Consider the following 22,351-nt stretch of genomic DNA (forward strand, 5'->3'; position numbering starts at 1 on the left):
TGTTTCTCTGAGGGGGGGGGGGGAAGCATATTATGGGATGTTCCCGGCGGGAGGGGTTATTATTATGGGATGCCGGGCCGGGCAGTGAGTGGGAAGTTCTGAGGGGAGGGCGAGTATTATGGGATGTCTCGGAGTGGGGGGGGTGGTTGCCGAGGAGACGGAGGCGGAGCCTGTTGCCAGGGTCCCGGGGCATATTATGGGATGGAAGCGGGAGCGGGGCGGGGCCTGGCCGGGTTTTTTCCCCTTTAAGAGGCGGTGCCGGGGCCGGAGCCATTTTCCCTTCAGCAGCAGCAGCAGTCGGTGGCGGCGGTGAGAGAGGAACCGGGGTCTGGAGCCGGGTGAGGAGCCGGGAGGGGACGAGGGCGGGCAGGGCCTTCCGTCGCCTCTTGGGGCATCCCTACGGCCGGGCGCCCCTCTCCGCCGGGCGCCCCATCGGCCCCCGGCAGCCGCTCCCCTTCCCTCTGGGGCTGCGCCGTCCCTCTGCCCCGGGCGGCACCAGGACGTTTCCCCCGCCTTCCCCCTCACCCGCCCCGGAGAGCGGCCGCCCTGCCGGTCCCCGCAGCCCCGGCCTGCGCCTACCGCCCGGCCCCCGCCCCGGCGGCCGTCCCTGGGGAGAGGCGGCCCCTCGCCGCATGCGAGCCGGACTGCCCCGGCTCCGCCCCGCGCCCCCGCCCGGGAGAGCGTGCCCCGCCGAGACGCTCCCCCCCCAACCCCCCTCCCCCTCTTCTCCTCACACCCCCCGCCCCCCTCCCGCCGCCCCCGCCCTTCGGCGCGCAGCCCCGCTCCGGGCGGGGGCGCGGGTGCGGCGGGCAGCGGAGCGGGGCTGTCGGCGCCGCCGAGCCTGCTCTGCCTTTTGTGTGGGGCCGGCGGCGGAGCCGGAGGAGGGCGACGCTGGCCTGCTTCTCCGGCAGCGGCGGTGTCAGCCCGGGGGCCGGCCCGCTAAGTTTGGGCGGGCGAGTTCGGGGACTACCGGTGCCGCCGCTGTCCGCCGTACCGGGCACCGTACCGCGGCTCGCTGACAGCGTCCCGGCTGGTCCACGGTCTCTTCTGGAAGCCCTGCTGCCTTGCCTCCTTCTCCCAGCCCGAGGTAGAAATAGCCGAGGGCACCTGGCTGCAGAGGACGGGAGAATTTTCCTATAGGACAGCTGTTTTGGCTTCCTCGCCAGGGATGAGTTGCTGACTCAGTTTAATATCTAGTGTCTTCAGAGCCTGCTTCATCGCAACTCTTAAGCTGATACTTGCTGCCAGTTTTTCTATTATCCGTAGGCTCCAAATCCAGTAAAGTTGCTGTCTAAGCTTTCTCTCAGATCCTCTTGGTAGCACTATTGCTTGGGAAGACGGAGTACAGGTCTGCTATAACTTTCTCTTTTTTCTTTCCAATGAAGTAAGTACTGGCTTGGCTGGCAAGAAGACCGACACCTTGTGTAAGCCCAGGCCTCCCCCAGTTTGGAGGACATGGCATCGGGCATTGGATCTCCGTCACCGTGCTCAGGGGGTAGCGATGATGATGAGATGGAGATCCTGTTGAACAATGCTATCCCCCAGCATCCAGGTACGGAAAGCCTGCAGGGCATGTGTGTGAAATGGGCGTAATGCTGGTCTCAAGCTGAATATGTGAAATACATGCTGTGCTCGGGAACTACTTTTTTTTTTACTACGAGTCATGCGTATGTTTTTGATTTTGATACCTGAGTCCTAGGATTACTTCAAAGCGTGAGGCTCATGGCTTTGTGTCAGGTGAAGCTGACTTTCTTCCAAGCCATTGCAGGTTGTTGGGGACTGTACTTTGAGGAGGTGTAAGGCATGGAGGCAGAGCATCCGATTCTGACAGGGTACCAAAATGCCTGCGAGTTTCATATTTTGTGAATGGGGAGGAGGAAGGGGGGTAGTGTGTGAAAAGGCAGGGTACCTGGCTTTCTTTCATCTGGGAACTCAGACCAGTTGACGTCCGCAGCAAACTGCCCTGGGCTGTTGTGTGACCCACTTTCCTTAATCACCACACCCAATTACTGAGGTTTCTTTTGGTTCTCGCTCTGTGCTGCTTGCTCACCTTTGCTTTCCTTGTAGTCTTTGTACCTTACCTTTTCCCTTGTGTTTGCATCCTCATCGTCTTGATGCGACTTGAGTTAGAGTGCTGGGTGCTCTTCTATTTTGGGTTTTTTGTTGCGGCTGCTGTTGTTGATGACTTGCTCTGTGGACCTACATCTGGATTCTCTGCTTCCTTGTGAAAAGGAATAATGCATATCCTGATGTGCTGGACTGTAAGACAAGTCTGAGTTTTCCTACTAACTCATGCTGTAGTCTTGTAGTGTCATATAGGAGGAATGTTGCAACTAGAAAGGGAAAATGGTCCTGTGGGCTTTCTGGTTGGTTTTTTTTTTGGTGTTTTTTCTTAAGCCTTGACTCTGGGATTTTCTGGCACCTCTGAAATCTTAGGCAGAAGGGAACTGTCAGTAAGCCTCGTAAGGAAAATCTTGGTGAAGGAAAAGCTGTTAAAATCCCTGCAAACTGTAGAGATTTAGGTAATATGTTGGAAAGGATGGGACACTAGAGGCTCTAAATGAGAACTTGGGGGTAAGAAGAGGTGGGTTTCCCTGGAGGACCTGGTATTGCAGGATTGTGGGAGCAAAGATACATCCATCGATTGGGAATATGGCAGTGGCCAACCACGGGACCCCAGGTTCTGAGAGATCAACCTCTGCTGTTTCACCCCTGGCTGCTGTAGCTCCTCTGACCTGTGGCTTCCTCCATCCTGCCCAGCTCCTGTGGTCAGGAGGCCATTTTCCCTTGGAGGGAGAAGGAGTGACTCCGGCTGTGTGCGGTGGGCGGGGCAGCGGGGGAGGGCGGGTGGCCAGGCTGCTCCCGCAGCTTGCCACAAAGGGAAGGGCTGCCTGGCCACCCCTACTGCTTGGGCGGGGGGCAGGCAGGGAAGCAGGGACACAGATGGGAGCCTGTGATGGTGGGGAGCTGGCGTTCATTCCTCTGCCTGGGCATAGAGCTTGCTAGCTGTTGGCTCAGAGGGGAAGGGGTTGGCGGGAGGTTGTGTCAAATGGAGTTGCTGAGTAACAACTTTCCTATGGAGGAGGACAAGTGGTGGCTTACTGGCCTGTATTTTGTATGTGGCTGTATGATGCTCCGTACTGCTGAAGAGACTGGATAGTTGTGGGTTTCTGTCCTGGAGAGCCATGGACCCTAGTCAGTATCCTAGTCATGTTCTCCAATATATTCACTGTTTTGTCTCCTTGAGATGTGGCCATTTATTCTGTGTGCTTTCCACTTCTCATTTGGTTATGGCAGATCTCTGGTCCCCGAGATCTGAGTGCAACTCTGCTTGGAGGAGGAATACTGTGGAAATAGGTGGTGTTGGGGGGAGGGTGAAAACCATATGCAGTGGTGACTTATGATATGATTACCTAGTATCTGTTGTGAACAGTAACAGAGTAAGCAGTTATAAACACTTCTATGTTTGTAAGTATGTAGCAAGAAATAGACAAGTTGAGTGATCTCTGTGAGAAGTGGGCTACTGCTGTAGTGTGCAGATGGGGTTTGAATGAGACGTGTCACCTGTTCCCCCTCCAGAGCCTGAAGAAGAGCCAGAGGAAGAGCTTCTGTCAGAGGCTGACACACCCAAAATCAAGAAGAAGAAGAAGCCCAAGAAACTAAAGGAACCCAAAGTGCCCAAGCTCAGCAAGCGTCAGAAGAAGGAGGTAAGGAAAAGGATGCCTAAAGTCACACTCTAGAACATAGGTACATGGGGTGAGGGTGCCTACTGTTGTTGTTGGCCTATGGCAGCAATCCTTTGTATGAACCCTCTAGAGCTTGGGGAGAGTGTGGTGTTCAGTGCTTATCCAAGGGTATTTTCTCACAGCTGCCTGATCTTCTCTCTCCCTCCCTCCCCAGCTTGGGGACAGCTCTGGTGAGGGGAATGAGTTTGTGGAAGAAGAGGAGGAGGTTCTGCGCTCTGACAGTGAGGGCAGCGACTACACTCCTGGGAAGAAGAAAAAGAAGAAATTAGGGCCCAAGAAGGAAAAGAAAAACAAAGCCAAGCGCAAGGAGGAGGAGGAAGAAGAGGAAGAAGATGATGACTCAAAGGTGAGAGGCTACCCTGCTGACTGACTGCTTGCTTGCTCCTCATTCCCATGTATCAGATTTTGGGGATCATTGTGCTCTCCATTTGTGATGGCACATGGACTTGGGCCTGTTTGGTCTCCTCTTCCTTCACTAGAACTGTTTCACTTGACCATTTTTCCACCTTGCGCTCCTTCCCCTCTTCGGCCTTAAACACGCCTAGAATGTGTATTGAATCCAAAGACTTTTCCCATCTCCACTGATGTTCTATTGAGGCTGTGTCCTATGGCAGTGATAAGTGGACAGGGGGAGAAAATATTCCCCAGTACTGACCTATTGGGTCATCTGTAGGTGTGTGGAAGTTCTACTCTTTCCCAGGGCAGAAACAGATCTTTTTCTTAGAGTTGCTGCAATTTTCTTTGCATAGGAGCCGAAGTCATCTGCTCAGCTCCTGGAAGATTGGGGCATGGAGGATATTGATCATATCTTCACAGAGGAGGATTACCGCACTCTCACCAACTACAAAGCATTCAGCCAGTTTGTCAGGTGAACTGCAAGCTTGCACTTGAAAGGACTCTGGAGAACAAAAAAAAAAGAGATGGGACAAGGACTAGGTTCTTTGGTTTTGGAACCTCAAGGCACATTAGAGGCACTAGTGTCCTACTAGAGCAAAAAATGAAGCAACAGTAAAATAATTGATCCGCATCTTCTTTTGTTTTCAGTGATCGAGATGATGAAAATCCTCACTCCCAGTCCTCTTTCTTCCCTAGTATACTAAATTCCATTTCACTTTCCAAGCCTCTGAGCATTTGCATCCTCCACACAGAGTGAAGGATGGGAGTGGAAAGATTCATTGGCTGTTGAGATCAAAGATTAGAAAGGAATGTGGCTTGAGATAGAGGTGCTGATGGGGGTGGCAGGCGGGGAGGAATAATGATCTAGATTTCAGGGTGGTTTGGTAACTCTTTCTTCCTTAACTGTACGCAGGCCACTTATTGCAGCCAAGAACCCTAAAATAGCAGTGTCGAAGATGATGATGGTGCTGGGAGCCAAATGGAGGGAGTTTAGCACAAACAACCCCTTCAAGGGAAGTTCAGGTGCATCTGTGGCAGCTGCTGCAGCTGCAGCTGTTGCAGTAGTGGAGAGTATGGTGACAAATGTGGATGCTGTCCTGCCACAGCCCCCTGTAGATGTGCCACTCAGGAAAGCCAAGACAAAGGAGGGCAAAGGTGAGAAGAAGAATCTGGCAGGATGGTAGAGGGTTAGTGGTGTCAAAGCGATAGTCCTTCTGACCTGTAGGCTCCTCTGTTCCCAGGACCCAATGCCCGGCGGAAGCCAAAGGCCAGTCCTCGTATTCCTGATATCAAGAAACCTAAAACAAAGAAGGTGGCGCCTTTGAAAATCAAACTGGGAGGATTTGGTTCCAAGCGTAAAAGATCATCAGTAAGTGATGCGCATTCCTTGACCTTCTGGGGAGGAGGTGATGATGTGCTAGAAATGCTGGGATGCATGTCTGATTGCTGCCCCCCGCATGCGTGCCTGACTAGCATAGCTTTTTTTCTTACCTACCTCAGAGTGAAGACGATGATCTGGATGTCGAGTCAGACTTCGATGATGCTAGCATCAACAGCTACTCTGTTTCAGACGGATCTACAAGCCGTAGTAGCCGCAGTCGCAAAAAACTCAAAGCTGGGAAAAAGAAAAAGAAAGGTATTGATGCTTGCTGTCAGTTGGAGACAGAAGCGCAGCTAAGTGTGTAGAAAGACTAGAGAAATGTTTGTGCAGAATTTGGATATTTAACAGCATACTCAAGGGAGGAGAATTTTTTGTGAAGGAAGAACCTGTTATTATTTTTAATAAGGAAAAGATTTTTCAGGAGTTCTTTCTCACCTTGATAAGGGAATAATTGAGTTTTCCTGGCCTCAACTACACGTTTAATTTCGTGGGTGGAAGGAGGCGCAAAGGGGTCTTGTTTTACTCCTGTTCCAACTCTTGCTCCCTGCCATGTTTACTCACATAGATACAGCAAGAGTTCTGGATCTTTATATTACTATGTAGGCTGTTGGGAGAGTACCCTCCCTTGCTGTAGGAAGCCTGTACCTGTGGCTTGTACTGCTGTAACTCCTCACCATCCTCTGCAGGTGAGGAGGACTCCACAGTGGCTGTGGATGGCTATGAGACTGATCACCAGGACTACTGTGAGGTGTGCCAGCAGGGAGGAGAAATTATACTGTGTGATACCTGCCCTCGTGCCTACCACATGGTTTGCCTGGACCCAGACATGGAGAAAGCTCCAGAGGGCAAATGGAGCTGCCCACACTGTGTGAGTACTGGATTCCCCCAAACTGTGCAAGAGCCCATGGAGGGGGGACGTCAAGTGACTTGGGGCTGCTCTTCTGCGGTAATAAAATAATCATAAATGTGTGACTTTGGTTTTCTGATTTCCCTCTCCTATAGGAAAAGGAGGGCATTCAGTGGGAAGCAAAGGAGGATAACTCTGAAGGTGAGGAAATCCTGGAGGATGTTGTGGGGGATGCTGAGGAAGAGGATGACCACCACATGGAGTTCTGCAGAGTCTGCAAGGATGGAGGAGAGCTGCTGTGCTGTGATGCCTGTCCTTCATCGTATCACATCCACTGTCTGAATCCCCCATTGCCAGAGATTCCCAACGGAGAGTGGCTGTGTCCTCGCTGCACTGTGAGTTTCTACTAGTACCATTCTCCTATTGCTACAATAGAGGATCAATCTAATTTGTTTGGATCATCATATTTTCCCAGAAATGCTTAGTCCTCCAAAGACTCTTATGTCCTCTCACGCTTTTGTAATAAAACATCAAGGACTGGCTTTCTGTGGCTGGATTGCGCCCTGTTGATGGGCTGCTTTCTCCAGACAGCAGGAAGGACAGGGTTATAGCCATTGAGACTTGTGAAGTTTGCCCATGTGCCGAGTAGTTGAGCAGTTTTGGGTCCAGGATACTAAGGCTCAATTCTCTTGGATTCTGTATGTATGTAGAAGCAGGAGAATGAGTACAAGCAAGCCCAGTACTTAAGAAAAAAAAAAAAAAAAAAAAAAAAAAAAAAAAATTTTAAGCTGGTGCTGAGCCAAACAGATTTTTTGCCCTGCAAGCTTGGTAATGCTAAGCCCTTTCTTAGTAGATGGTTGGGAGAAATGTCACGCTTGTGCAGGAAGTTTTTGAAGTATTATAAATGGTGTTAGGCGCTTTCATTAGGCGGTAAGGACTTCTAAGATGATGAACAAAAAAGCTGCTTCAGGATGTATCCCTATGCTGGGCTGACAGTTGTACAGCAAAATATTTTCTGTACACGCTTTTGTTGGAGTTGCGGTTGGATAGACTACTGGGCTTATCAAGCCTAGCAATTCCTGTATTTCAAGTAGAATTTCTGAATTGGTGTGGCCCTGGGGAGACAACTAAATTGAGATACTGAATTCAGTTTGTGGTTTGCCAGTCCTAGAAAAAAAAAAAGACAGGCTGGAGAAACCTCAAAAGAAATGCTGGAGATAAGATGATGAAAACTTCCAAGTTCAAAAGCAAATTCCGTCTCTGTAGTAAAGCTATAACTAAGGAAGAGGACTGTCACTCTGTACGTTTCTACTCCTCAGTGCTTGTGTGTTAGAGTACATAGCCTCTGATGTAACAAGCTCTGTTTAACTTTTCAGTGCCCAGCTTTGAAAGGAAAGGTGCAGAAGATCTTGATCTGGAAATGGGGTCAGCCCCCAGTTGGCCCCCCACCACCACGTCCACCTGATGCAGACCCTAATGCTCCTCCCCCTAAGCCTCTGGAGGGTCGGCCTGAAAGGCAGTTCTTTGTCAAATGGCAGGGCATGTCCTACTGGCACTGCTCTTGGGTGTCAGAGTTGCAGGTGAGTGGGGGATTCTAACCATGTCATGTCATGGATAGTTGGGGGGGAGGTAGTTTTGATCACTAGGGGGGAAAACGTCTACTAACTGCTTCTGTCCCGATCCAGCTGGAGCTCCACTGCCAGGTCATGTTTCGTAACTATCAACGCAAAAATGATATGGATGAGCCACCCTCAGGGGACTTTGGAGGGGAAGAGGAGAAAAGCCGAAAAAGGAAAAATAAGGACCCCAAATATGCTGAGATGGAGGAGCGCTTCTATCGATATGGGATCAAGCCTGAGTGGATGATGATCCACAGGATCCTTAATCATAGGTAGGGGAAGTAGCAAAGAGGATTTTCAACCTTAAAAGTCTTAAGCAGGGCTAAGGGAGAGTGGATGAGCTAAACTGCAGTGTGAGTGGGGGAAATGGTGGGAGTTCTTTTGTTGGTGTCAAACACTTTTCTGTTGTTTCATTAAGGGATCCTTTCCTTCTCTTCCATTTGAATGGATTGGGTGAATACTGTCATTTCATTGTGCTTAAGACTTACTGGTTTCTTCCACAGTGTGGATAAGAAGGGTAATGTCCACTATTTGATAAAATGGAGAGACCTACCCTATGACCAGGCATCCTGGGAAAGCGAAGATGTGGATATCCAAGATTATGACCTGTACAAGCAAGCCTACTGGAATCACAGGTAAGAGAAGTATCTAGAGGTTGTATTCTTTTTCCTTTCCTTTGAGAAAATACTGGAGTGTGTCAATCCCTAGCACTGGTTCCATTAATATATGGAGATTGCCAAGGAGCATCTTCTTGTTACTGACTCCTTATTCCTTTGGGCAGGGACCTTGTGCCTCTCCACCAGTTCATGATGGTTCCAGCCCTGTTCTCTTGAGCCTATTTGAGCTGGGTGATCACCCTTCTATTCTTTGCAATAGTTTTCCCTCTATCTGTTACAAAAGCTGTTAAACTTGCATGTTCTTGGGACTGTCTCTGCACAGGGAGCTGATGAGAGGTGAAGAGGGCAGGCCTGGTAAGAAGTTAAAGAAAGTGAAGATGCGGAAACTGGAAAGGCCCCCTGAGACTCCCACGGTGGATGTAAGTTACTGTTTATTGCTTAGGGGCCATCTGATGTAGCTGCTTATTTTGGGGAGGGAGGCAGGTAAATAGGAAACAGAGGAATGAAGAGCACATGGTTTAGAGTTCCTTCCTGGCCCAAAGAATGAATGGGTTATAGAGCATTCAGACAAAGGTGCACCTTCATTGGGTGAGACACTGGCTGGCTTTTGATGAAAGGCTTTTGCAAAAAAAAAAAAAGCTTTTTGATTGATACCTTTGGTGATGTGGGAATTTTGTCTGGTGCTAGTCTAGTCATCATCTGTGAAGTCTTATCTGCACTAAGGAATATATGAGTGACCGGGAAAGGAGTCTTGGTAACTGTCTAGATAAGGTAAAGGATCTCAACTCTTCCTTCTTTCCACTGTAGCCAACAGTGAAGTATGACCGGCAACCAGAGTACCTTGATGTAACAGGGGGTACCTTGCATCCCTACCAACTGGAAGGACTGAACTGGCTGCGATTCTCTTGGGCCCAAGGCACAGATACAATCTTGGCTGATGAAATGGGGCTGGGAAAGACTGTGCAGACAGCTGTGTTCCTATATTCCTTATACAAAGAGGTGAGAGCTGGGAGATCACTACCCAGGGAGATTCTGCCTGTGTTAGTGGTTGCATTCATCTAATGCTCTTACCGACTCTATTCATAGGGCCACTCAAAGGGTCCCTTCTTGGTGAGTGCCCCACTGTCCACAATCATCAACTGGGAACGAGAATTTGAGATGTGGGCCCCAGATATGTATGTAGTGACCTATGTTGGGGACAAAGACAGCCGGGCCATCATCCGTGAGAATGAGTTCACTTTTGAGGATAATGCCATACGTGGAGGCAAAAAAGCATCCAGAATGAAGGTACGGAACTCTGCTGTAATGCAAGCCTGAACGGAAAGAGGAGATACACTAGACTGGCTTTCAGCAGCTGAGATTCAGATACTGTGATGTCCCTGGGAACTGATTATACTTGTGGTTTCTAAGGGGAAATAACTGCAAATTGATGACTAGTGGGCGTTTAGACTCCTGCTCTAGACTGTTTAAACACTCCTACTAGTCTGAACTAATTCAGTACTGGAAAAAGAGTTGACAAAGGTAATACTGACCATAGGCAAGTCCCTTTGTCTCTTCTACTTAATCTGTGAAGTTGTGCATCATGTCTACAAATCTAAGTCAATGTCAGAATTGCCATTGTATGAAAAAGGCTGACATACAAAGAAAAGTATGAACTTTTTAATTTGAGGAACTGGCTGACAGTGAGGCCATGCCTAGACATCTGAGAAATTGCATTCTGTGCCCAGACAGGAAGAGTCTGGTCTAGGCGGCTAGTTTTTGTAGAACCTTAATCTTCCTAGTAAAAGCAACATGGGAGCTAAAGCTTTTACAGTGGCAGAGATAGATAGGAATCCTTTGCTTGCCTTGCAATTGAACTGTATTAAGCACTAACAGTAATTTAAAGTTCCATGATAAACTACTTCTCTTCTTAAGTCTTAGCTTTTTGATGAGCCACTCCTCTCCAAATCTCATTTCCCTAACATACCTCTTTTTGCTGTGTATTTGTTAAACTTCCCTGTTGCAGTATTCGGCAGCTGTCCAGAAGCAGCAGGTACTGAGGCGGTGGAGGAGACTTACACGTGTTGAGACAGTAATGGGGGATTGAAAGGCTAGAATGGTTTGGGTAGCATTTTGAATCTTGTGACAGGAAACTGTGGGTGTGAAAAGTTTTTGATGTGCTGTTTGACCAGGCTCATCAGAATAACTTGATGGAGAAACACTGAAACTACTTTGTCCTGGGGCATTCCCCTATCCCGTTACCATGTTCGTCCTTTTCCTTTGCAGAAGGAGGCTGCTGTGAAGTTCCATGTGCTTCTCACCTCATATGAACTGATCACAATTGATATGGCCATACTAGGCTCTATTGACTGGGCCTGTCTGATTGTGGATGAAGCTCACAGACTGAAGAACAATCAGTCGAAGGTACAGAGAAGCAGAGGTGGTTTATAGGCATGGCATATATTGCAGGGGGATATGAGCAGAGTGTTCAGAAGATTAGATAGCTGCTCCTAAGAACATAAGAACTCTATCGTTTGATAGTAAATTTGATGTGTTGTTTAATTTGATGTGTTATTTTAAAAAAAACACAACAGCTTTCATTTGGAGTTCAATTATCTTTGGCAACAACTTCACTTTTGTACATATCGCTGGTTAAAACAGCTTTCTTTCTGGGCGAACAGGCAATTGGTATACACTGGTAAACAGAAAAACCTGTGTGTCATTGTTGCTATCAAATGCGAACTGTCCTCTCTGAAAGCAGATCATATATCTGCACCACTTCTATTCTGGAAAGGTTTATCATACTGAGCATAAAACAAGCTGCGTGAGCACAATTATTCGGCTTCCAGAGTAGGCTTGCTCTCTGCATTTGTCTAGTTTTGTAGCAGAACTAGTTGGATGTTACAGAAATGGGAGAGGTGGGCAGAGATGCTCAAAAATGCCTGTGTAGATGCTGAAAGCCATATAGCAGCTTTTATATGAGGCTGCACCTTAACTAAGCTTGTTTGAATTCAGTAGACTTGACTGTACTTTCTTTAATCCAGCCCCTCCCTAAGCCCTTGTGCCTTAATTCTCTGGTATTGATTTGTCTGTCTTCAGCTGGGTTCTACTCCTCAGTATGCTAAAAACAATTGTTATTGCAAATCTGGTCTTATAGGTTCTTGGAGACTGTGTAAGACAGAATTGCCTCTTCATTTCTCTTCTCTTTTTTTTTTTTTTTAAATGGCTTTAGCTTTTTGGATCTTGGCATGAGGCATCTTTCCGAGACATCACAGCTGTGCTTGCAGTCACTTCCAGATCTTTTTTTATTGTAGGCATTAAGACTGGATGCCATTCTATGCTTAGCATTGAAATTATTGGAAGTAGTAATGAATGCTTGCTATTAATATTCATTAATTGAAAGAGGATGTAAAGGCTCAAGGTTACACTATGACCAATAATTACAATTGGTTATCCAACAAGACCATTAAATCTGCCTTTTCCTAGAGCAGTTTCGTGCCCCATAAGGACAGCTTCAGGTGTTTGGCTGCAAGACAGGTCAGATGCTTCTTGACAGATTGTGGTTATCTACCAAAGTCTTGCAGATATAGTCAGTAACTCTCATTTTGGAATTAAATGTGGATGGGTTTTTTTGACTATAACTATGTAGAAAGATAAATCCCTGTGGAGGCCGCTATAAGGATCCTCCTGGTGTGATAACCGAAGCATAAGTGGCTGTGGGTTTCTCTTTGTGTGTGTGTTTTGTTTTTTTTTTTTTGTTTGCCATCTAGTACAAGCTGCTTTCATTAAGTTTGACCTTGTATCATGCTAAGTGTAAAATAAGCAAAGAAATGGCCAAGCTCATAAATAAATTACTGCTTTATTGGCAATTTGTGCTGGTGAACATGGTACGCTTATGCTTTTCAGTTCAGTACTTTAACTGCTCGCTACCTCTGTCTGGAATTACTTCATTGTTGTGAAAACCAGCACAAATTACCTTAAAGACGCATTGGCAAACCCTTACTCTTTTTCTCCTCTGCTTGTTCAGAGCTCTGGAACATTGCCAAGATTGACATGAATAGGAAGAGTGACTTCGCTATTTCCAGAATTCTCAAGGCAGAGTAGTTGTAAGGGCGTGGAACACTAATTTAGCACGAAAAAGTACATAGTATAGCAGTCTGGAAATGATTGGTGGTCTGAAAGAGCTTGTAACTTAAAAGAGCAAAGGAAACCTACCAGCACCTGATGGCTTGTACGATTTGCTGCAGTCGTGTTTTAGCTATGCAGAACAATGATGTAATGAGATCAGTCTAGTGACCCTGACTGGAATGTGAACTACTTGGAGCTCTTGTCCAAACAGCTGATGTGATCTAAATTGCACGCTAGCTTGGTGTCAACTCTTTTTCTAGGAGAAATTATTTTTTTAGGCCTGTGACTTAATAAGCCTTTTATATGTTTATGTGTTTTAGTTTGGTTTGTTAGGGTGTTTTTCCTCACCATTTCTTCCCTGCTCTCTGCTTCCCAGTTCTTCCGCGTGCTGAACGGTTACTCCCTCCAGCACAAGCTGCTGCTTACAGGAACTCCCCTGCAGAACAACCTGGAAGAACTGTTCCACCTGCTGAACTTCCTGACGCCAGAGAGATTCCAGTATGTGTTGCAGTGCAAGTCAGCCTGCCTGCCTTGTCACTCTTTTTTTTTTTTTTCCCCTCTTTGTGGCTTTTGCTGAGTGTCTGTTTCTCTGCAGTAACTTGGAGGGCTTCCTAGAAGAGTTTGCAGATATTGCCAAGGAAGATCAGATCAAGAAGCTGCATGACATGCTGGGCCCACACATGCTGAGGCGTCTCAAAGCTGATGTTTTCAAGAACATGCCATCTAAGACTGAACTCATTGTCAGAGTGGAGTTGAGCCCCATGCAGAAGTAAGTGTGAGGATGAAGAGAGCACCTGCTGTTGAACTACTGTTGCTCTGTTCTGGTCTTCCAAAGAGTATGCTGAAATGGCCTCATCCTTGCTTTAGGGCTTTCCACGCAGTGGATAGGAGAAAGATTTACTGCTGCCACTGTAGCAGAGGGAGGACTAATCCTGTGCCCTGATGTAAGGGATAAAGAGATAGTGAATGCCACTGGCAAAGCCTAGGTAGCTGGCTGGTAATGCCAGGAGCTCTGCAGAGTTTAGCAAGAGAGTACATTAATCGTTCTCATGATGGGTGTCTGAGTTGTTTGGTTTTCTTTCTTTTCAGGAAATACTATAAATACATTTTGACAAGAAACTTTGAGGCACTAAATGCACGGGGTGGTGGTAACCAAGTCTCCTTGCTCAATGTTGTTATGGATCTGAAGAAGTGCTGTAACCACCCCTACCTCTTTCCTGTGGCTGCTATGGTATGTCCAGTCACTTATTTTGTATAAGCAAATTCCCTGATGGCTGTTATCAGGGAGCTAGTTAGCTCTCTAGTGGGGCACCTAGGGGTTCCCCTTCCTTTCTTTCTGCTTTTTTCTGTTTTTTTGCATCCTGTCTTTATGTAGACCCAACACGCTGGAAGGCGTTTTCTTTTCCAGTATCTTTGCATGGCAGGTAGGGAGTTATGACTCATGCAAGGTGGTGGAGACAGTGAGAGTAGGGGCTAAGTCAATAAGAAAGAGGAGGGCATCTTAGGAGTCAAATTGCAAGAGAATAGGCACAGGGTAGCACTGATGTTTCATATAACTAGTGCTACACGTTGTGGTTGTGCCAAGCTAAATGATCGGACGTGAGTCAGCATCTGATGAAGACAGCTAGGGACTAAAGACCAAGTACATCCCTTCAAGCTGTTTTCGTCCTCTACTCCACCCCTTACTCCCTTTCTTTTCTCTTCTCAGGAAGCTCCAAAAATGCCAAATGGCATGTACGATGGTAGTGCTCTTATTCGAGCCTCTGGAAAGCTGCTGCTGCTCCAGAAGATGTTAAAGAACCTTAAGGAAGGAGGTCACAGGGTGCTCATATTCTCTCAGGTATATGGGGAAAAACCTTAAGGCTGGGAGGTTTTTGTTTGGTTTTTTTTTTTTTCTGAAAAAGGAGCCTGTTGATCTGGTATCCCCTTGTCCCTCACTCTTTGATGTTTTTCTGATATGCAGATGACTAAAATGTTGGACCTTCTAGAAGACTTTTTGGAACACGAAGGGTACAAATATGAGCGGATTGATGGAGGAATCACAGGGAACATGCGTCAGGAGGCTATTGACCGCTTCAATGGTATGGAGTCTCCTACTTTCTTTGCAAAATGAAAACTGCTGTCTTGTACTTGCTTAGTGGTCAGCATGGGGTTGTTGTGGCCCAAGTCTTCTATGGCTCTCCTGGAATCTTAAATTAGTGGTGTTCCTCCCTCAGGTGATGTGAGTCAGATACAAGTCTTTGAGTAATGTACTCTCCCTTGATTACTTTTGTTCTCTCCTTTTATCTAAGCTCCTGGTGCTCAGCAGTTCTGCTTTCTGCTTTCAACTCGAGCTGGGGGTCTTGGTATCAACTTGGCCACAGCAGATACTGTGATTATCTACGATTCAGACTGGAACCCCCACAATGATATCCAGGTGAGTCGGAATGAGACCTCTCACTACGGAGTAATCCTGAGGAAAGAGGGGAAACTAAATAATCAGGAGGAGTGAAGGAATGTTTGACTTTCCCTCTAGAAATACGCAAAATTAGAGCAGTGAGGATGGGTAGAGATGGGAAGTGAAATAGTGGAGGGTTCTTCTAGGGCCCAGCCTTCACTAATATTAAGAGCCAATATGAAGGCAACTGTGAAACTTGTGGAGGTAGGCGGGGTGTATCAGCCTACTACTTGTGTAGCTCTAGACTGTTCTGAGCACATCTCTTTTCTAGGCCTTCAGTCGTGCACACAGAATTGGACAGAACAAGAAAGTGATGATATACCGCTTTGTGACAAGGGCCTCAGTGGAGGAGCGTATCACTCAGGTGGCCAAGAAGAAAATGATGCTAACTCATCTGGTAGTGAGACCAGGGTTGGGCTCCAAGACAGGCTCCATGTCCAAACAGGAACTTGATGACATTCTCAAATTTGGCACTGAAGAGCTCTTCAAGGATGAGGCTACTGAGGGGGGTGAGTGCCTGGGAGTAGAACTGAAGGAGGTGGGGAGGTCTGGCTCCTTAATTAGAGAGTGACTGTAGGCACAGTGCTCATTATAGCTCTACAGGAAAGTCTAGGGTGACATTCCCTTTCCTAGTCCCTTGAGATCCACACAGCAACTGTGCCCGTGCTCTTCCCTCAGGGGATAACAAAGAAGGTGAGGACAGCAGTGTCATCCACTATGATGACAAAGCAATTGAGCGCCTGTTGGATCGGAACCAGGATGAAACAGAAGATACAGAACTTCAGGGCATGAATGAGTATCTCAGCTCCTTCAAGGTGGCCCAGTATGTGGTTCGTGAAGAGGAGATGGGGGTGAGTATGAGGTGGATGTCAGCTAGTATCTTCTGCTGAGCAATGTAGGATCAACTGAATTGAGCTCTGATGCTTTTAAGGGCAAGCAGGCACTTATCTGCTCAGACAGGTTGGGATTTGGAGTGTAGGGCTCTAAACTTGTTACCTCTCTGTGGCAGGAGGAAGAGGAGGTTGAACGTGAGATCATTAAGCAGGAGGAGTCAGTGGATCCCGATTACTGGGAGAAACTGCTGCGTCACCATTATGAACAGCAACAGGAGGATCTGGCCAGGAATCTTGGCAAGGGCAAACGTATTCGCAAGCAAGTTAACTACAATGATGGCTCGCAGGAGGATAGAGGTACAAATCCACAGGAATCTGAGGGAGAAATGGGTGTAAGTATATGTTGCTGGGAAGTAACGGAGTAGCGTCTCAGGCTCACGTGCTGTTTTTCTTTCAGACTGGCAGGATGACCAGTCAGATAATCAGTCAGACTATTCTGTTGCTTCTGAAGAAGGAGACGAAGACTTTGATGAGAGGTCTGAAGGTAAGTTATGGTGAAGCCAGAGTTCCTGGGTCACTTTTTCTGAGCGTGGGAACAGCTGGGACTCTATTTGGGTGACTTCTACACTTTGTGGTGCTGTTCTGCAAGGGAAATATTCACACAACAATATGCTGTGCATTGTCTCTTCTCCTTAGCTGCATTTCTCTCTTCAGCAGCTCGTCGGCCTAGCCGCAAAGGCCTGAGAAATGATAAGGATAAGCCTCTGCCTCCCTTACTTGCCCGTGTGGGAGGGAACATTGAGGTAAGTAGTTAACAGGGTAGGTGTTTGCATCCTAGCTGCTTCTGTATGGCTCTTGCCATATCTTGTCGGTCTCTTCCTCCATTCTAGGTATTGGGTTTCAATGCCCGGCAGCGGAAAGCCTTTCTCAATGCGATCATGCGCTATGGAATGCCACCTCAGGATGCCTTCACCACTCAGTGGCTTGTTCGGGACCTCCGTGGCAAGTCAGAGAAAGAGTTCAAGTGAGTCTGCATTAGGCAGGAGTGGAAGACTGGCAATGTCTTTTCACTCTGGGGAAGAATGGGAATTGGGCCTTTTCTGGCCTTTCCTTAGAGACTACATTTTCTTAATGTATTAGTTGATTCTTTGTAGGGGAAATAAAGTATAAGCTGGGAGAGGCTTATTTCTAGTTCTCTTCCTTGGACTTGACTCATCAGTTGCCAAAAGCGAAGGCTTTTAGAGGAGTAGCGTGGCCAGGCAAGCACGTAATGAATACTGAGTCCTTTCTGGCCTTATGGTTGTTTCTGGCTCAATACTGAGTCAGCTGTGTGTCCTTCATGTATGCACTAATTCTCTCAGGAAATCCTCCCTTGAGGGAGTCTGGAACCCGAAAACTTGTGTTACTATGGGTTAGGAGTCTCAGGGTGATTTTTCCGTTATGTGTTGGAAGGGGTCTGATCATGCATGTCTCCAGCTAACCCAGTTTATAGTCTAATCGCTTTTCTCTTAACTGCTCCAGGGCCTATGTCTCGCTGTTCATGCGCCATTTATGTGAACCTGGAGCTGATGGTGCAGAGACCTTTGCAGATGGGGTCCCACGGGAGGGTCTTTCTCGACAGCATGTCCTTACTCGCATTGGTGTCATGTCACTTATACGCAAAAAGGTAGGTGCCTAGCAGAGCAATGTAGCCTTTGCTCTCCATACAACTTCTAGTCACTGGGGTCCTGAGCTAGTGATTTACCTCTCTTTTCACACCTATTTTTGTTGTATGCTGAGTGGTCTTCCTCCTCTGGTTGACAACAAGCTTTGTATGACTCCTCCAATTATATGTCTTTCTCTCCCTCTCATGCAGGTGCAGGAATTCGAGCATGTAAATGGCCGTTGGAGTATGCCAGAACTGGCAGAGATAGAGGAGAACAAGAAACTTTCACAGCCAAGTTCACCTTCTCCCAAAACTCCAACTCCCTCGACACCAGGGGATACGCAGCCAAATACACCTGCCCCTGTCCCTCCACCTGGTGAGAGCTCCCTTCTTGTACAGTCCTGCGTCCTGACCTCATCCTAGCTGTTCCCCTCACCGGAGCTGTGGTGGTGGGGTCTGGGGGTGGACGCAGATCAACTTGCCTCTCGCGTTAGGAGGGCTGCCAAAGACATGTGTAAGCCCTTAAAGGCAAGAGAGGACACTACCGGTGTCTTTCCTCAGATGAGCTGACATCAGTAAGAAAAGCCCAGCGTTTGTAGTGGGCAGGAAAGGGGGCTCATCTTGAGTGATGTTGGTCCCATTGTGATGGGCCTAATCTCTGGAGCAAAGGAGATGTGTGCTTGGTAACAGTGAGGGGAAGATCTTACTGATGGCTTCTCTTCTGTTTTTGTCTGCTGTGCTGCTCTGGGGTGGGGAACACACAGAAGAAGGGGTAAAAGTAGAAGAAGGAGCTGGTGCTAAGGAGCAAGGAGAGTCATCCGAACCAGAGAAAGAGCTCAGTGCCTCTGCTACTGAAACAGAGGTCCCTATGGAGGTGAGTGAGTTGCTTGTTTGCCTCATGAAATTGCAAATGTCTTCTGCCCCCTTTTCTGTGTCATTCAGCTGCTGAGATGGAGGCGAGTTCTTGGAATGATATTTAAAGATAATTCTCAGGTCCTTAGAATTGGCCTGACAGTTTTGTGCATCTCTGCTTTCCAAACTGCTATGACTGTCTTTGCTTTCCATGCACTGCTTTACCTTGCTTCTTATTGCTTTCTGTCCTCAGCAGTGTGCCCAGCCTGGGGAGACACCGCCACAGGAAGCAAAATCCCCGGTGAACCCCACAGAAGCAGATGAAAAAAAAGTAGAGGAACCGGAGGTGAAGGAAAGACCAGATGAGCCAATGGAAGTAGAAAGCAAAGGTATCTCTAGGGAGGTTGTTTAATACCTTGAACAGCAATAAGCCCCCCCTCCCCTTCAAATACTGTTTTCCTAGAGCTGCATCTTCCTTTCTTCAGCACTTCATCCTAAAGAAACAGGTGTAAATACAGATAATCAGTGGGGCTATTCCAGGGCTTCGAACAGGGAGTTGGGGATCAGTATTAGGTTTCACAGGCTGAAGAACAAAACCTTGGACTTGCCATGTTCCCCTACGTCTCATGTTCTCCTTCTCTCCTGCAGCTGATGTGGAGAAAGTGGAAGACAGAGCTCCTGTTGAGAATCCCCCTGAACCTCCTATAATCACTCTGGATGAGAAAGGTGAGTCATGATGACTCCATTCTCTTCCTTAACCTCCCTCCTGCAAGGATTCCCTGTGGGTCCAACTTGCTGTGGTGTCTGCCATGTTCTTTCTCATTTCCTGTGTGTACAGATGAGAAAAAGGATGATGATAAGAGAGATGTGGTGATGCTGCAGAATGGAGAGATGCTGAAAGAGTCAGTAGATGAACGGCACAAGAAGGCGGTGAAGCAGCGCTTCATGTTCAACATAGCAGATGGTGGCTTCACTGGTATGAGAAGTCTTTATATGCTTGAACTTGTTTGTGTGCCCCTCTTGCGTTTGTGAAATAACTTGCAACTGTTCTGGTGTCTCTTGCCTTTCCAGAACTACACTCCCTGTGGCAGAATGAAGAGCGGGCTGCAACTGTCACAAAGAAGACCTATGAGATCTGGCATCGGCGTCATGACTACTGGCTCCTTGCTGGGATTATCAAGTATCCTTACCCTGACGGACCAGTTCTCTCCCCTTGTACATAAACTTATCATGGTGAAGGTGACCGTTCTGGGTCTGACTGAAGCACGTTAAGGGAGAGAGTGCTTTATCTTCTTTCACAAGAGCGAAAGTGATGGTGGGAGGAGGAGTTTCCTGCCAGCATAGTTAAGACTTAGCAGGACATAGTTCTCATTCCTTTTCCTTGGCTCCTGTTCCTCCCCTCTCTGCACCCCCTTTCCCCACCCCCTCTTGAGAACAGTATCTTCTGCCTGAGCTGTGTATTCCCTTGTTCTCACTGCCTTTGTTTGCCTGAGCTCATCCCATCTCAGTCATGGCTATGCCCGTTGGCAGGATATTCAGAATGATCCACGTTACGCCATCCTCAATGAACCCTTCAAGGGTGAGATGAACAGGGGTAACTTCCTGGAAATAAAGAATAAGTTCTTGGCAAGGAGGTTTAAGGTAAGGATTTATCTTCAGTGTGGTAAGTGCCTTTCAGACAGATGGAACTCTAGAGAAAAAAGAGTTTGCTGCTCTGAGTTTCTGCTAAGAAAGTGAAGGCTTCCGCCTTGCATTCGGGGGGCGGGGGGGGGGATTAACAATATATCTCAGAATCATGCAGTATCTCCATGATAGGATCTTCCTTTACGCTAGAAATAGTACTGGGGAGCTTGGTTCAGTGCTCTCTCTCCAAATGTTTATTGAACAACTGGTATGCAGGAGGCTTAAGGCTCAAGTGGCTGTTTCCGTCACAGCTTCTGCTTGGTGTGCTGCAACCCACTCCATGTGCCCAAGCAGAACTTGGAAACGCTGTATGGATTGGTGAAAGGGTTTGCCTTCAGCCTGTGCCTCAACCTATTTGGGAGTTGACCGTAGCTTAGATCTGGGAGTGATTTAAGACAACCCAAATAAAGACTATGTAGTTCTGAGTCTTGGGGCAAAATTCAGTGTAGTCCGGCTGATCAGTTCTGCAGTAACAGGATCCAAACTGATTTCTCTAAATGTCCCTGACATGCTCAACAGTCTTTTTTAGACTCTTCCTATAAGTAGCATGGGATACTTCTGACTTGGGCTCAAAGAGAAAGCTCCACCCCCTTTGCTCCATAAAGAATGAAATAGCAGACAACTTGGTCTTTAAAATAAGAATCTCAGGAGGAATGAGAATCCTAGAGGATTTATGGTAGTCTTCTATTAAACTAGATGTAGCCTGGTTTTCTTGTATACCTGGCCTAGCTTAATGGAGCCCTAAAGGCTCTCTTTAGGCTTTACTCAATATAAACAGAGGCTGGTGAAGGAAGGTTCAGCTGCTCAATAGCTGATAGTGGAGAACTGCATCAGCAGAGCCTGGGGCTGCAAACAACCTGATTTTCAGGCAACTGCTGAAACTTCTCATTACTGCTCCTTCTTGCAGCTCCTGGAGCAAGCGCTGGTGATCGAGGAGCAGCTGCGGCGAGCTGCCTACCTGAACATGTCAGAAGACCCATCTCATCCGTCTATGGCTCTGAACACACGTTTCGCAGAGGTGGAATGCCTGGCTGAGAGCCACCAGCACCTATCCAAGGAATCGATGGCCGGGAACAAACCAGCCAATGCTGTGCTGCACAAAGGTGTTAAACAAGGGCGGGGAATAGGTGTTTAGCATGGCTGTCCCCTCTTCTCTTTTCCCTGTAGGGTGCCCCTTTTCCCCTCTGAACAGGTGTCCCTTTCTCTTCCAGTTCTGAAGCAGCTGGAGGAGCTTTTGAGTGACATGAAGGCAGATGTGACCCGTTTGCCTGCCACCATCGCCCGTATCCCCCCTGTGGCTGTGCGCCTCCAGATGTCCGAGCGCAACATCCTCAGCCGGCTGGCCAACCGCAGCAGCGAGCCCCCTCCGCCCCCCCCTCCTCAACAAGTACGTACCCTCTCTGGTCAGTACGCGGGGATACCTCGGCAGGGGGAGAGTGGGGGCTCCCTGGGGGAAGCCTGGGGTCTGTGGGCCAACTGTTGAGTCTCAGATCATCTTCTCTTGCCCCCCACAGGTGGCCCAGCAGCAGTGAGCCCCTGGCCCAGTGCCGTTGACCTTTCGGCGAAGCTGAAGTGACCCCCCCCTACACCCCTTACCCCACCCCTTCCACACTCTACCCCTCTGCCTGACATTCCTGACCGGGTGCTGTTTCCCTCCGTGGAAGCTGCTGCGCTCCTCTCTGGGAGGAGAAGGATCTCCTTCCCCTGCAGCCAGCCCGTCGGAGCGAGGAGTGTGCTTAGGAGAGAGGGGGATGTATGATGGACTCTGTACATAGTGACTGGAGGCCGCAGCGCCATGTCTGTTACACGGAGAACCTGGCTGCATTGCTCGCTGCCTCCGCCTGGAATTTCAGTTTTGTTTCTTTTTTTGTTGTTTTGTTTTTAATTTTATTTTTGAGTTTGTTTACTGAGACGAGTGTGCAGGTGAGACCAAGCAAAAGCCAGGACAGAGACAAAGCTACCTCCATCAAGATCCTTTTTAATACAAAAAAAACTGACCGGACTTGTCCACTAATAAGCAGCTTGAAGACAAAAACAAACAAACAAAAATCAAAAAAAAACAGAGCAAAACCTTGGTAAAACTGAAAAATAAAGTTTCCTTGTATTTTAGTTTGTTGCCTCTGTTTGGCAGAAGAGGGGTGGGGGTAAGTATATTGAATTCCCCTGCTGTGTGACCGCTTCCCTCTCC

The 22,351-nt window shown here is 47.8% G+C and overlaps 1 protein-coding gene and 1 non-coding gene across 29 annotated transcripts; both read left to right on the top strand.

Annotated features, from left to right (window-relative positions):
• Window positions 1–216: 216 nt before the first annotated feature.
• Window positions 217–22,272, top strand: CHD4 (chromodomain helicase DNA binding protein 4). 28 transcript variants are annotated; one of them, XM_074592492.1, is made up of 40 exons: window positions 217–338; window positions 1,386–1,552; window positions 3,580–3,707; window positions 3,901–4,092; window positions 4,496–4,614; window positions 5,056–5,297; window positions 5,384–5,511; window positions 5,643–5,778; window positions 6,210–6,391; window positions 6,526–6,765; window positions 7,747–7,950; window positions 8,056–8,261; window positions 8,493–8,624; window positions 8,929–9,025; window positions 9,414–9,605; window positions 9,693–9,893; window positions 10,872–11,009; window positions 13,090–13,211; window positions 13,309–13,482; window positions 13,803–13,944; window positions 14,422–14,553; window positions 14,677–14,794; window positions 15,005–15,129; window positions 15,422–15,659; window positions 15,829–16,001; window positions 16,160–16,340; window positions 16,417–16,527; window positions 16,680–16,786; window positions 16,874–17,007; window positions 17,505–17,649; window positions 17,839–18,004; window positions 18,396–18,502; window positions 18,734–18,869; window positions 19,129–19,206; window positions 19,319–19,456; window positions 19,552–19,660; window positions 19,989–20,121; window positions 21,071–21,266; window positions 21,375–21,566; window positions 21,678–22,272. In XM_074592492.1, the coding sequence occupies exons 2-40, from the start codon at window positions 1,456–1,458 to the stop codon at window positions 21,737–21,739; spliced, it is 5,853 nt and encodes a 1,950-aa protein (XP_074448593.1). In that variant the 5' UTR covers window positions 217–338; window positions 1,386–1,455; the 3' UTR covers window positions 21,740–22,272. The 28 variants fall into 28 exon arrangements, with proteins under 28 accessions (XP_074448593.1, XP_074448610.1, XP_074448694.1 ...); XM_074592509.1 differs by having other exon boundaries at window positions 16,701–16,786; window positions 18,393–18,502; XM_074592593.1 differs by having other exon boundaries at window positions 16,441–16,527; window positions 16,701–16,786.
• On the top strand, window positions 18,032–18,171 carry LOC141738153 (small Cajal body-specific RNA 11). The gene has a single exon (XR_012585330.1).
• Window positions 22,273–22,351: the final 79 nt, after the last annotated feature.

Source organism: Larus michahellis, chromosome 1 (assembly GCF_964199755.1).
Source record: "Larus michahellis chromosome 1, bLarMic1.1, whole genome shotgun sequence".
Classification (NCBI taxonomy): Eukaryota; Metazoa; Chordata; class Aves; order Charadriiformes; family Laridae; genus Larus; species Larus michahellis.